This window comes from Leucoraja erinacea, chromosome 23, assembly GCF_028641065.1.
Source record: "Leucoraja erinacea ecotype New England chromosome 23, Leri_hhj_1, whole genome shotgun sequence".
Lineage (NCBI taxonomy): Eukaryota > Metazoa > Chordata > Chondrichthyes > Rajiformes > Rajidae > Leucoraja > Leucoraja erinaceus.
This window is the reverse complement of record NC_073399.1, coordinates 7,269,546-7,283,881: the sequence shown is the minus strand read 5'-3', so window position 1 is coordinate 7,283,881 and position 14,336 is coordinate 7,269,546. Positions and strand designations below refer to the sequence as shown.

Below are 14,336 nucleotides of genomic sequence, written 5' to 3'. Positions count from 1 at the left end.
TCCTACACCAGTTCTATGTTATCCCAGTTTTCTATCCCACACACTAGGGACAATTTACAGAAGCGAATTAACCTGTAAACCTGGTCGACAAAAAATGCTGGAGAAACTCAACGGGTGAGGCAGCATCTATGGAGCGAAGGAAATAGGCGTTGCCTATTTCCTTCGCTCCATAGATGCTGCCTCACCCGCCGAGTTTCTCCAGCATTTTTTGTCTACCTTCGATTTTCCAGCGTCTGCCATTCCTTCTTAAACCTGCAAACCTGCACTTCCTTAGCAATATGGGAGGAAACCGGAGCACCCAGAGAAAACCCACGCAGTCACCAGGGAGAACGCACAAACTCCTGCGGTCAGGATCGGACCTGGGTCTCTGAGTCTCTGCAGCGCCACTGTGCCACCCAGGACGTGCGGGGCATGGAAGGATATGGATCATATGCAGGCAGAGGAGATTTGTTTACCTCGGCATCATGTTCAATATAAACATCGTGGGCTGAAGCGCCAGTTCCCGTGATGTTCCTCTTGACTTTCAAGAGTCAAGAGCAAAGATCCTATAGCGGAGCAAGATAGACCACTCTCGCTAAATGCAATGGGCTGACGTGTAGTACGCAACGGAGCCGAACATGGGCCTTTTTTTCATCCATTTCAGTAACCCGACCCGACCCGCAGTGTAATCAATGTTGCGGGGGAACAGTTTGTGTTAATAAATTAAAATTCTGAAAATGAGGAGAAGATTTTTACCAAATAACTTTTATTTTTACGAGGATGTTTCCGTAACCGGTTTCCGTCTCCGCACTAGTTTTCTTTGCTCCGCTATGGGACCTTTTGGTGCGGAGACGGAAGCTGGTTACGGAAATGGGGCCGGAAATTACCCATGAATCTGCCCATGAGCGTACTACGACTTTCTCGTCGAGTGGACTATCTTGCTCGCTATAGGATCTTTGGTTTCATTGTCATTCGTCCCGACGGCAGCACAATGACCCAGTGTATCAAAAAGAAAATGCCAACACGTGTACAGTAAAACTGCCCTGTAGATAACCTGTTCCTCTGCAGCAATTCCAGAGAAACAAATCCCAGTTGTGCTTATCTAATTCTAGAGCCACAAATCTTTTTTTTTTCTTTCCTTTCAGCGATGAGATGTTTTTTGTAGCGAATGCTTTAAGCAATGGAACGGGAGATTGCAGCCAATCTTTATGGCAGCTTATCAGCAGAGTAACAATTGTTCTGCACGCATTCCTGTCACATCACGGATTTACCTTGCACTTTCATCTGCACATTTCACCTCCAGAATGGGGCAACAGCTGTTTTGCTCCACAACCTCCAGCCACTTTTCTCCTGGCTGTACAAAGCTGTGGGGCATACTGGAGTGTTTAGACAGTGTGTAAGCATTTAAGCCAATGATTCGGGGGGAACGGGCGGGCGATCACATCTGTGCTGCGGTTCCTCATTAAAGAGCCCAGCAAAGCCAAACGACTCATAAATTAAACCACTCTGCATCACCTGCCATCATCGACAGTACAATCCCAAAACATGGAACTTACCTCCGCAGATTTACCACAATTAAGAGTCGAGAGTGTTTGATTGTCAGCACAACAATGACATTGTTACTTGCAGCAGCATTACAGGCCTGTAAATACTATATACATTGATAATATAAAATAAACAAAAACATTCAATACATTGATAACCACAAGTTATAGGATTTAAGGGCCTGTGCTATAGGGAGAGGTTGGACGCAAGAGGCCGAGAAGTGATCTCTATACAAGAAGTATAAAATCAAGAGGGCTGTGGACAGAGGTCACGTCATAGGAGCAGAATTAAGCCATTCGGCCCATCAAGTCTACTCCCCCATTCAATCAGACCTTATCTACCTATCCCTCTCAATCCCATTCTCCTACTTCTCTCCGTAACCTTTGACACCCATACTAATGAAGAATCTGTCAACCTCCGTTGTAAAAAATCCCAATGAAAAAGCCGTCTGTGGCAATGAATTCCACAGATTCACCACCCTCTGGCCAAAGAAATTCCTCCTCATCTCCTTTCTAAAGGTACATCCTTTTATTAGAAAATAGGTGCAGGAGGAGGCCATTCGGCCCTTCGAGCCAGCAACGCCATTCACTGTGATCATGGCTGATCGTCCCCAATCAATAACCCGTGCCTGCCTTCTCCCCATATCCCTTGATTCCACTAGCCCCTAAAGCCGTATCTAACTCTCTCTTAAATCCATCCAGTGATTTGGCCTCCACTGCCCTCTGTGGCAGGGAATTCCACAAATTCACAACTCTCTGGGTGAAAAAGTTTTTTCTCACCTCAGTCTTAAATGGCTTCGCTTTATTTTAAGACTGTGGCCCCTGGTTCTGGACTCGCCCAACATTGGGAACATTTTTCCTGCATCTAGCTTGTCCAGTCCTTTTATAATTTTATATGTTTCTATAAGATCTTCCCCTCATCCTTCTACACCCTTCAACACCCTACCCCCAATACCATGTGCTCTAATTTGTCACCAGTCTCCCGTGTGGGACCTTATCAAAGGCTTTCTGAAAGTCTAGATACACTACATCCACTGGCTCCCCTTCATCCATTTTACTTGTCACATCCTCAAAAAATTCCAGAAGATTAGTCAAGCATGATTTTCCTTTCATAAATCCATGCTGACTTGGACTAATCATTTTACTGCTATTAGAATGCCCCATTATTACCTCTTTAATAATTGACTCCTGCATCTTTCCCACCATCGAAGTCAGGCTAACTGGTCTGTAATTCCCTGTTTTCTTTCTCACTCCTTTCTTGAAAAGTGGGATAACATTAGCTATCCTCCAATCCACAGGAACTGATCCTGAACATTGGAAAATTATCACCAATGCGACCATTATTTCTAGAGCCACCTCCCTGAGGACCCTGGGATGCAGACCATCAGGCCCAGGGGATTTATCATTCCTTTAGTCCCATTAGCCAACCCAATACTATTTCTCGCCCAATGAAAATTTCTTTCAGTTCCTCTACCCCCTTAGATCCTAATCTCCAGTACTTCTGGGAGATTGTTTGTGTCTTCCTTAGTGAAGACAGACCTGAAGTACCTGCTCAATTCTTCTGCCATTTCCTTGTCCCCCATAATAATTTCACCCGTGTCTGCCTTCAAGGGACCCACATTTGACCCACATTTGCTATTCTTTTCCCCTTAACATATCTAAAGAAGCTTTTACCGTCCTTCTTTATATTCCTGGCCAGCTTCCCCTCGTACTTCATCTTTTCAGCCCGTATTATTCTGAGGCTGTACCCTCTGGTTCCTAGACTCTCCCACGAGTGGAAACATCTCCACATCGACTCTATCCAGGCCTCTTACTATTCGGTAAGTCTCAATGAGATCCCACCTCATCCTTTTAAACTCCAGCGGGTACAGGCCCAGAGCTGTCAAACGCTCATCATGCAGTAATCCAACCAACCCCTGGATCATTCTCATCAACCTGCTCTGGACCCTCTCCAATGCTAGCACATCCCTCCTCCAATATGGAGCCCAAAACTGCTCACAATATTCCAAATGCAGTCTGACCAATCCATTACATTACATTAAAGCCTCAGCATTATATATTCTTGTCCTCTCGAAATGAACGCCAAAATTGCATTTGCTTTCTTTACTACCAAATCCACTGCAAGTTAACCTTTTGTGAATCCCGCACCAGCGCTCCAAGGTCCCGTTGCACCTCCAATGCCTGATTCCTCTCCCATTTAGAAAATAGTCTACACCTTTATTCCTACTGCCAAAGTGCATGACTGCACACTTTGCTCCACTATATTCCATCTGCCACTACTTTGCACACTGTCCAAGTCCTTCAGCAGACACCCTGCTACATCTCTGCTCCCTTTCCCTCCACGCATATTTGTATCATCCATAAACTTGACCACAAACCCATCAATTCCATCATCCAAATCATTAATATACAATGTTGAGACCCCTGCGGAACACCACTAGTCAACGGCAGCCAACCAGAAAAAGTCCCCTTTATTCCCACTCTTTGCTTTGCGCCATTCTGCCAAGCTGCTATCCATGCTAGTACCTTCCCTCTAATGGGCCCTCATCTTGTTTAGCACCTATCAAACACACAGAGTCTTTTACCCAGAGGAGGGGATTCAAGCTGCCAGAGGAGGTAGTTGAGGCAGATACTATATCAGCATTTTAAAGACTCTTGGAAAGGTACATGGATAGGAAAGATTTTAGGGGATATGGGACAAACGCAGGCAGGTGGGACTAGCGTAGATGGGACACGTTGGTCGATGTGGGCAAGTTGGGCCGAAGGGCCTGTTTCTGTACTGTATGTGCAACCAGACAGTCCATTGATGTTCACAGTCGTGGTCAGTGTGGTGTCGTGCTCAAGAGCCTGATGATTGTTGGAAAGAACAACTTGCTGCAGACTCTGGTGCAAATACACTTCCTCCCCAGAGCCCCAGCATCATTTAAACCAGAAGCCAATATTGTTCCCAACAACCGTTACCCTGGAAAATTGCATCACATGTGGAAATACTGCCTTAAAGCAGTGGAGCTAGCAAAGGGCAAGGCTCCGTCTCAGCAGTATTATGTTCTACTTGTGAGCCAAGGCATTACGTACAGGAGAAAGTATCAGATGATAGAATATGAAAAGGTGCTGAGTTAGCCAGCAGAGATGGGGAAGTGGAAGATGAGATGGGGATGGGGAGAGAGTGTGGGGAAAGGGTCTCACAGTGGAGACAATTTTGGGGGAGTGAGCTGCAATGGACAATAGACAATAGGTGCAGGAGGAGGCCATTCGGCCCTTCGTGCCAGCACCACCATTCAATGTGATCATGGCTGATCATCCCCAATCAGTTCCCCGTTCCTGCCTTCTCCCCATATCCCCTGACTCTGCTATTTTTAAGAGCCCTATCTAGCTCTCTCTTGAAAGCATCCAGAGAACCTGCCTCCACCGCCCTCCGAGGCAGAGAATTGCACAGACTCACCACTCTCTGTGAGAAAAAGTGTTTCCTCATCTCCGTTCTAAATGGCTTACTCCTTATTCTTAAACTGTGGCCCCTGGTTCTGGTCTCCCCCAACATCGGGAGCATTAACATCGGGAGCAATGGGAGATTGGGGATATTCAGTGACAGAGAACTTAATGACAGCACCCACCTGCAAGAAGGTGTCCCCTCACCCTCCCCAGTAACAGCCTGGGCAAAGCTTTAGATTTAGTTTATGTTTATTTTGTTTTTTGGAGATACAGGGTGGAAACAGGCCCTTCTGCCCACCGAGTCCACACTGACCAACTGACACTAGTTCTATCCTACATGCTTGGGACAATTTGCAGAAGCCAATTAACCTACAAACTTGCACGTCTTTGGAATGTGGGAGGAAACTGGAGAATTCGGAGAAATCCCACGTGGCCGCAGGGAGAGCGTGCAAACTCCACACAGACGGCACCCGTAGTGAGCCAACAAGATCATGGGGGACCCCCTTCCACCCCCAACAACAGACTGTTCCAGCTGCTACGGTCAGGCAAACGCCTCCATTGCCATGCTGTGAAAATGGAGATGATGAGAAGGAGTTTCTTCCCAGAGGCCATTAGAAACATAGAAAATAGGTGCAGGAGTTGGCCATTCGGCCCTTCGAGCCTGCACCACCATTCAATATGATCATGGCTGATCATCCAACTCAGTATCCTGTACCTGCCTACTCTCCTTGCCCCCTGATCCCTTTAGCCACAAGGGCCACATCTAACTCCCTCTTAAATATAGCACTGGACTATAAATTAGGACTGTAAACTCCTATCTCACCAGGGATTAACTTTACTGTACCAATTTACTGTTGTGTGGTGTCTTTTTAAAATTGCTGTTTTTTCCTTTATTTTTTCCTCCCACAAATATGTAATATGTGATTCTGTTCCATTCTGTTTTGTAGTTGCACAATCCGCAAGCATTGCCACTTTTCATTTCACTGCATATCTCGTATGTGTATGAGACAAATAAACTTGACTTGGCTTGGCACTGTAAGGAAGCTACTCTACCTCTGCGCCACTGTGCTGCCCCTAAATTAATCCCCTAACTGACCCCATCAACCCTGCCACCACCATCTGATTCAGGGCCCGAGCATTCATACATGGCAACTGTGTCGTACGATTTCACACAAATGACATAAAGATAAGAGAGAAACAAAGAACTGCAGATGCTGGAATCTTGAGCAAAACACAAAGTGCAGGGCGGGTCAGGCAGCATCTGCGGAGGACATGGATAGCCGACGTTTTGGGTTGGGACCCTCTTCAGACTGATAAAAACAAGTGTCAGCAAGCTGATGTCCACACTGCATGCAGTGGAGTCTGTGCATGTCTGGGTCATGCGCACATTAGTCTCATCACACAGTGCCCAAAGAGGCTTCATCTAGCCACAGACTCCATTGGAAAGACACTTCCATCCGCGTTCCCCACCATCATAGAAGCCAGTCTTCAACCATTTGAATTTAATTTACTCGCCACGATATCAAAACAAGACAGAGTGCACTAAATGCAACAAAGGCAACAGGGCCAAGAATTTCCCCAGCTATAGTACTGAAGGTTTACATTCCAGAACCAGGTGCTTCTTGTTCCAAGGCTGTTGCAGATTTGGCATCGACTTGGCCAGCAATTACTCGCATGTGTCCTTTTCCCATATAAGGCACGGCAAAGAGGCTGTCTCTTAAAGACATCGGCAAAGTAATAGAGTCATACAGTGTGCAAACTGGCCCCTCGACCCAACTTGCCCACGCCGATCAACATGTCCCACCTGCCTGCGTTTGACCCATGTCCCTCTAAACCGGTCCTATCCATGTAACTGTCTAAATGCTTCTTAAACATTGCGGTAGTCCCTGCCTCAACTACCTCCATACACCTACCACCCTTTGTGTAAAAAGTTATCCCTCAGGTTTGCCATTAAATCATTCTCCCCCCTCACCATAAAGCTGTGTCCTCTGGTTCCCGATTCCAATACTGTCATTGATGGCACCCATCAACGGGGCACCAGCTCACCTGTAACCTGCCCACTGATACTCAGCTTGGGTTTCACCTGGACCAGTCAGCTTCAAACTGTATCACAGTCTTCATCCAAATGCTGGATTCCAGAGGTGAGCTGCGAGTGACTGCCCTTAATGTCCAGGTTGTATTTGACCTGTTGTGATCCCGGAGGAATCAGTTGCCATTGGACATCGGGGAGGAAAGTGCTCCACTAGTTGGAGTCCAACCTTACAAAAATAATCTGAAGAAGAGTCTCGGCCCGATACGCCACCTATTCCTTTTCTCCAGTGATGCTGCCTCACCCCCTGAGTTACTCCAGCACTTTGTGTGTCTCTCTTCCCAGCTTCCTCCCCCTGACTACATCTGTAAACTGCTCTGAGTTTGTAGAGAGTAGATGCGTCAATTAGATAGAGTAGAACTAGTGTGAATGGGCAATCGATGGTTGGCACAGACTCGATGGGCCGAAGAGCCTGTTTCCATGCTTCATCTCGAATTAAATTCTAAAAAAACACTGTCCTAGTATGACCACGGTCAAGCAGATTTGGACGTGAAAGGATCTTGTGGGGATGGAGAGCCAGGTACCTGGTGCCAACTTGGATCACCAGGTTAACCTAATGAGTGGTGGGGAGAGGGGCTTGGGGTGAAAAGACGAGTAAAGACTCCAAACGGGAGCCCTGCACTAAATCCCCTGTCCCACTTAGGCGGTTTTTCGGCGACTACAGGCGACCAGGCTGTCACCACATGGTCGCCGGGGTGTTGCCCGTATGGTCGTGAGTCGTCTCCTCAAGTTGCCTAAAGAGTTGTAACGTTTTTCTGGTCGCCGCTGGATTTTGAAATGTTCAAAACTTTTTGGCGACTGTGGGCTTGACGTCAACTTGTCTTCTCCTGTCGTAGGTGCTGTTGCTTGTTGGCACCAGGATGACAAAGGTTGTCACCAATTGGTGTTGGTTGTCACCAGGTGCGGTCCAGTGAATTCCATAGGCGACTACCCACGTCAACCGGCGATAGGTACCAGCGACTTCAGTTGTCACCGACAGGGTCGTTGCTTGTCGCGGGCGGACGCGGGTTGTCGCCTGTACGGTTGTAGGTTGTCGTAGGTGTGGTTATAGGTGGACGTCCTAATGGGTCGCCAGTTGTCAGTACCTTGACGTCGACCATGTGGTAGCTTGTCGTAGACACTGTTGTTGTAGGGGAGGGTTCAGTCGACCTGCTACGATTGTAACAGTCGCCGAAAAAATTGCCTAAGTGGGACAGGCCCTAAAGGCAGTGACTGAGGAAGGCCCTTCCTGTACAAACAACAACATTCCACCGACCAGTGTTAGGGTTAGCAAGGCGCAGTATGGTGAAGATGCCTTTGTGTTCATTGCCTGCAGTGGTGAACGTTACACCTGCGTCATGGTTAATTGCTTCAGAGATCACACATTGCCTACCTCTACACTCTACCTCCTGTAAATACTAACCTCTCTCACTTGCTGTGGATATACAGAGGGGGGGTCATCAGACTGAGCGGAAAGCAAGCTGGTTCCTTTAGCATTTTAATTTGCCAGGCATCAGATTTAATATTAATGTTAGGGTGCAGCAGCCTGACTGTCCTTTTGAAAGGGCTTGGGCTATTTAATGGTAATATCACTGGTCTTCTTGTTGTTTTAGATAACTTTCCTTCAGAAGAGAGCATCTGTTCTTCAGGAGGAGCTGAACGCCTATCGGAACAGAAGGTGAGAGTCACTTCACAGGCAATCTAATCCTCTCACTTTCCAAATGCCTTCACCCTCTCTGGCTTTTTAATATCACAGAGTGGGAGCCGCAGCTTGCTGTCTGCAACCAGTTAAAGTAGCTGCAGTTGTTACCATGGCGACATAATTCAAGTGTGGCTGCAAACCATAAAACTATTTTTATGGAGGATTTCTCCCCCTCCCCCAGCACAGGTGCTGACTTTCTGAGTTGGTCTGCAGTCATTCTGGTGGTGGGGGAGGAGACGGGGGGGGGGGGGGGGGTGTAGGGAGAGAGAAGCCAAACAGCCTCGGGGATCTCACTCAGGAGGTTGTTATTAATGCGGGTGCCCCGAATGAGAGGGTGGAATGCTGTTTCAACCGTGGGGCGCATCACAGCTCGGCCTGCCCATCTGCAGGCATGTGTCGGCTTTGTAGGTAGCGCAGCCGAGCCGAGGGGCTGAGGTTAGGTGTCATGTAGCGAGCTGCCCTGCTGAGATTAACCAGCTCAGGCATAGACTCCCGCTCACAGCCAGGCTCAACAAAGAACTTGACCAGCTTACCGAGCCTACAGGCAAAGCTGATCAAACCAGCATTTTGGGCTGGGGGGGGGGGAAAGACACAGAGTGCTGGAGTAACTCAGTGGGTCGGGCAGCATCTGTGGAGAACATGGATAGGTGACGTTTCACAGAGTGCTGGAGTAACTCAGTGGGTCAGGCAGCATCCCTGGAGAACGTGGATAGACGATGTTTCGGGGTCAGGACCCTTCTTCCTCCAGCACTCCATGTCTTTTTTAAGTGATAGGTGGGTAGGGGTGAAGGGGTTTTTTTGAACGGCAGGTGGGTGGTCAAAGGCCAGAGCGGAAAAGATCTAAGTTTGATAACTTCTTCATCTTTCGTACGGTGTGCACAGCCTAGTTGTAGGACAGGACTATTTGATCTTATTTGATTGTGGGTTGATTACGTTTGTCGAAACAGGGCAGACCTGTTTGCAATCTTCCTCCTCAAAGTTTGAGATAAGATCAGAAGAGGCATGAAATGTGAAGCCGGAGGAAGGAATATAGTTGGGGGGGGGGTGGAAAAATGGGTGCACGTCCAAATGGTGCATAGGGAAGACAACGAGAAAAAGGGGAGAGGTGTAAGGTTATATTACATTTGTCCTTATCTTTACATGAAGTATTTAGCATTAAAGTCACACTTTCTGTATCCCAGAAACTCCAGCAGAACCTCACCTCCTGTTACCACGAGGTTCAGGTTTATTATCGTCACGTCTCGCGCGTTACAGTGCGAAGCTTCGTTTTCCACGCTATCCATACGTCAATAAAATCAGGTCAAACTCAAGAACAATAGGTAGAGCGTCGAGAAAAGATACAGAGTGCAGAATATCTGAAGAAGGTCCTCGACTCGAAACGTCACCCATTCCTTCTCTCCAGAGATGCTGCCCGTCCCGCTGAGTTACTCCAGCATTCTGTGTCTATCTTTGATGTAAACCGGCGTCTGCGGTTACATAAATACATAGACGCATAGACAATAGGTGCAGGAGTAGGTCATTCACCCCTTCGAGCCAGCACTGCCATTCAATTCATAAGATTGTTAAGGGTTTGGACACGCTCGAGGCAGGAAACATGTTTCCGATGTTGGGGGAGTCCAGAACCAGGGGCCACAGTTTAAGAATAAGGAGTAAGCCATTTAGAACGGAGACGAGGAAACACTTTTTCTCACAGAGAGTGGTGAGTGTGTGGAATTCTCTGCCTCAGAGGGCGGTGGAGGCCGGTTCTCTAGATGCTTTCAAGAGAGAGCTAGATAGGGCTCTTAAAAATAGCGGAGTCAGGGGATATGGGGAGAAGGCAGGAACGGGGTACTGATTGGGGATGATCAGCCATGATCACATTGAATGGCGGTGCTGGCTCGAAGGGCCGTGGCCTACTCCTGCACCTATTGTCTATTGTCAATGTGATCATGGCTGATCATCCGCAATCAGTACCTCGTTCCTGCCTTCTCCCCATACCCCTTGATTCCGCTGGCCCTAAGAGCTCCATCTAACTCTCTTTTGAAAGCTTCCTTCACATAGTCCTCAGCGTTTGGGATATCTAACAAGCAACTTTGTAAAGGGGATATGGAAACCTGTGGGTCAGAATCCACCCTTGGCAAGAGGCTTTAAATATTTAAGATTCGTTGACTGGCAAAGAGATGTTGAAGGTGGCTTGAGAATTGTTAAAGTTACAAACTTTTCCTGATGAAATGAGGGTTTTTATGGATCAGAGGGTGTCTGCCCGGACAAGCTTTCCCCCCCGTCACGGGCAATGACAAAGAAGCCATGGGGCCCTGATTCCATTGGTGTCGGCTGTTCTGTAGACAAGGGTCACTTGCGCATTCCCTCCGCTGGCGCTGCCTGGCCCGCTGGGTTACTCCGGCACTTGGTGTTTTGTTGGGGAGGCAGTTTTTAACGAAGGGTTGAGCAACAAAAGTCACCAGATATTTTGACCATCAGAACCAAGTCATTCCCACCCCCATTGTAATATTTTACAACTTTTAGTGATCCATCCTACAGTCTCCTGGAGTCACACAGCAGAGAAGGTCATCTGGCCCCGCACATCATTGCTGTCTCCTTGAAAGAGCCCGCCAATTAGTCCCGCTCCATTGCCGCTTCCTCTCAGCCCTGCAAGTGTTTTGCTTTCCATTTATCCAATTCTCTTTTAAATGCACTTTTGAACCTGTAGCCATTATCCTTCCAGGCAGTGCATTCCACATCACTCGCTGAATAAAGGAATGTTTCCTTATGTCTGTCCTGTTTTCTTTGGCCAGTGTCCTTACACAAAATCATCATAAAGTGGCTTGATTCCAAATTTAAAGTGATAACTGAGATGCCTCGCTACAATAAAGGCACATGTCACTGCAAGCTGATACCTGTGTTAATGAGAGTTAGGTCACCCAACATAGTGTGCCTTCCATGATGCGAGGTATGTGTTTTTAGAATGTCATTCCCTCTCCCCGTCTTGACCCAATACATCTCCTATTCCTTTTCTCCAGAGATGCTGCCTGACCCAATGAGTTACTCCAGCTTAGTGTATCCATCTTCCATGACATAGGGTTTCTGTGTGTCCACATCAGTGTCAAATACAATCTGAGGAGGTGGCGTTCCCACAGCTTCTCCTTCTTGCAGAAGGATGTCATAGACTTTACTTTAGAGAAACAGTGCCCTCGGCCCAGCGATTCCACGCCAACCAGCGATCACCCCTGCACACCAGGGACAATTTACAATTTTTTACAGAAGCCAATTAACCTACAAACCTGTACATCTTTGGAGTGTGGGAGGAAACAATCCAAAGGGCAGTCACGGTGGCGCAGCAGTAGAGTTGCTGCCGTACAGCGAATGCAGCATCGGAGACCCGGGTTCGATCCTGTCTGTACGGAGTTCGTACGTTCTCCGCGTGATCTGCGTGTATTTTCTCCAAGATCTTCGGTTTCCTCCCACACTCCAAAGACGTGCAGGTTTGTAGGTTAATTAGCTTGGTAAATGCAAAAAATGTCCCTAGTGTGTGTAGGATAGTGTTAATGTGCGGGGATCGCTGGTTGGCGTGGACCCGGTGGGCCGAAGGGCCTGTTTCCGCGCTGTGTCTAAAGGAACCGGAGCACCCGGAGAAAACCCTTGTGAACGTACAAACTCCGTAGTCAGGATCGAACCCTGGTCTCTGGCCCTGTACCGCTACTCTACTGCTGAGCCACTGTGCTGCACAAGTACAGGAGCGTTACCCTTGGCAACACAAGGAACTGCAGAGTTTGGTTGGGAATGGATGAGTGAACCAGGGAGTTGTGGAGGGAGCTCGGAAGGCGGAAAGGGATGTGGGTGGTGGGATCACGTTAGATTGCCTTAACTTTCAAGAGAGTTACCATATCTATTTGATGTCATATATACAAATGAAGGTAGAAAAAGAATTAGCAGGGCAACATGGAGAGAAGAGGGGAGTGAGGCCAGCTGTATTGTAGAGCCAGCACGGACTAAACAGGCCAAATGGTCTTCTGCAGTGTCACCTTTCTGTGATTCTGTAATGAAACAGTCATTGAACCACAGAATTTAAAAGAGCCTGAAAGGGTTCCTGTTTAAGGGCAGAGTCCAATGCCATTGCAAAATAAATTTACAGCGTTTGGAGCCTGCAGTGTTAATTATCATCATCAATAAACCTTGAATATTATTCAAAGGATACGATGCCTAAGAATCATAAAATGATAGGATTATACAGCAGATAAAGAGGCCATTTGATTCACAGTGTCTCCACTGACTCATTGAAAGAGTCATATAGTACAAGTCTCATTGCCCTGTGAGCCTCACCCAGCCTCTGAAATATCATTGGCAATGATTGTAAAATATAGAATAGACACTTATATGGGGGGGAAAATGATGATCTTTGTTCTGGGATCCACATATTTTCAGACAAGCATTGTCTGTGATTAAATGTGAAACAAAAAAGCTCTCTTTGTGCCAGACTCTGCATCAGGGTACCAGAGATATGAAGTGGTCACATTTAATACTCACGTCTCTCTGATGCTGTGTGTTTTGCTTTGATATCAGCATTTCAATGCAGCCGCCGAATCGTTCCATTCACATGATGCTGTATATTTTAAATTTGAAACAAGAGGAGTTGGGCCTGCCGTTTGTGTGTGTTTGTGTGTGTGTGTGTGCGCAATGTGTGTGTGTGTGTGTGCGTGTGTGTGCGTGTGTGTGTGTGTGTGCGTGTGTGTATGTGTGTGCGTGTGTGTGTGTGCGAGTGTGTGTGTGTGTGTGTGTGCGTGTGTGTGTGTGTGTGTGCGTGCGTGTGTGTGTGTGTGCGCAATGTGTATGTGTGCAGTGTGTGTGTGTGTGTGTGTGCGTGTGTGTGTGTGCGCGTGTGTGTGTGTGTGTGTGTGTGTGTGTGTGTGTGTGTGTGTGTGTGTGAACGTGACTGATTATGGACTCTCACTATAACGCCAGGCATCATTATTAAAGCCAATGTAAAAATGTGCCGGTGCATTTTCCTTCCAGTGCTGCATTCCTGCCAGGTGGATGTGATTACAGCATGAGATGTTTACATGAGTAGTTCCCATTTTAAGTGTGGATTCTGGAATCTAGCATGTGCACAGATGTTGAATATATGAATAGGCTTGTGCATTTTCTCATGAATGCATTGAAGGATTTGTTCAACATTTTGTATTTCAGATGACGGACTGATTTCCTTCCTTCACTCATACCTTTAGTACAGCCAAGATGGGATGGAAAGAGATTCAGCAGTATCAACAGCTACTGTGTAAGGATAAGCATCTTATGTATGGAATCAGTGAGATTAGAAGCTGCCGTATCAGTAATCCGTTATTGTATGATGGACAAAATCACCTATCTCCCCCACCAGTGTTATGTCTGCGTTTGTGCTTTGCTTTCCTTCACTCACTTTTCATTTCTATTTTTGCTTTTTTTAACATCTTTGTACACTTTTTTTTACATAAACTATTAATAATATGTAAGTCTGTACAGTATCAGTATTTTGCCATTATTTAAGCCTGTGGTTCTGTGTGCTCATTAACAATCAAGTTCATATTTAAAATTATGCTTTGTATTGTATATCATTTTGGTTTTTAATTTTTTATTTTTACTTATTAAAGTATCTTTTTCA

At 46.8% G+C, this 14,336-nt stretch overlaps 1 protein-coding gene across 3 annotated transcripts in view; it reads left to right on the top strand.

The window, feature by feature from the left end:
• Window positions 1–14,336, top strand: part of cep112 (centrosomal protein 112) — a 286,047-nt gene extending 271,711 nt beyond the window's left edge. For all 3 annotated transcript variants that reach the window (XM_055653750.1, XM_055653748.1, XM_055653749.1), the window contains 2 exons: window positions 8,634–8,698; window positions 13,886–14,336. In XM_055653750.1, coding sequence (XP_055509725.1) covers window positions 8,634–8,698; window positions 13,886–13,889 — 69 coding nt within the window. In that variant the 3' untranslated portion in view covers window positions 13,890–14,336. The remainder of the gene's footprint in view (window positions 1–8,633; window positions 8,699–13,885) is intronic.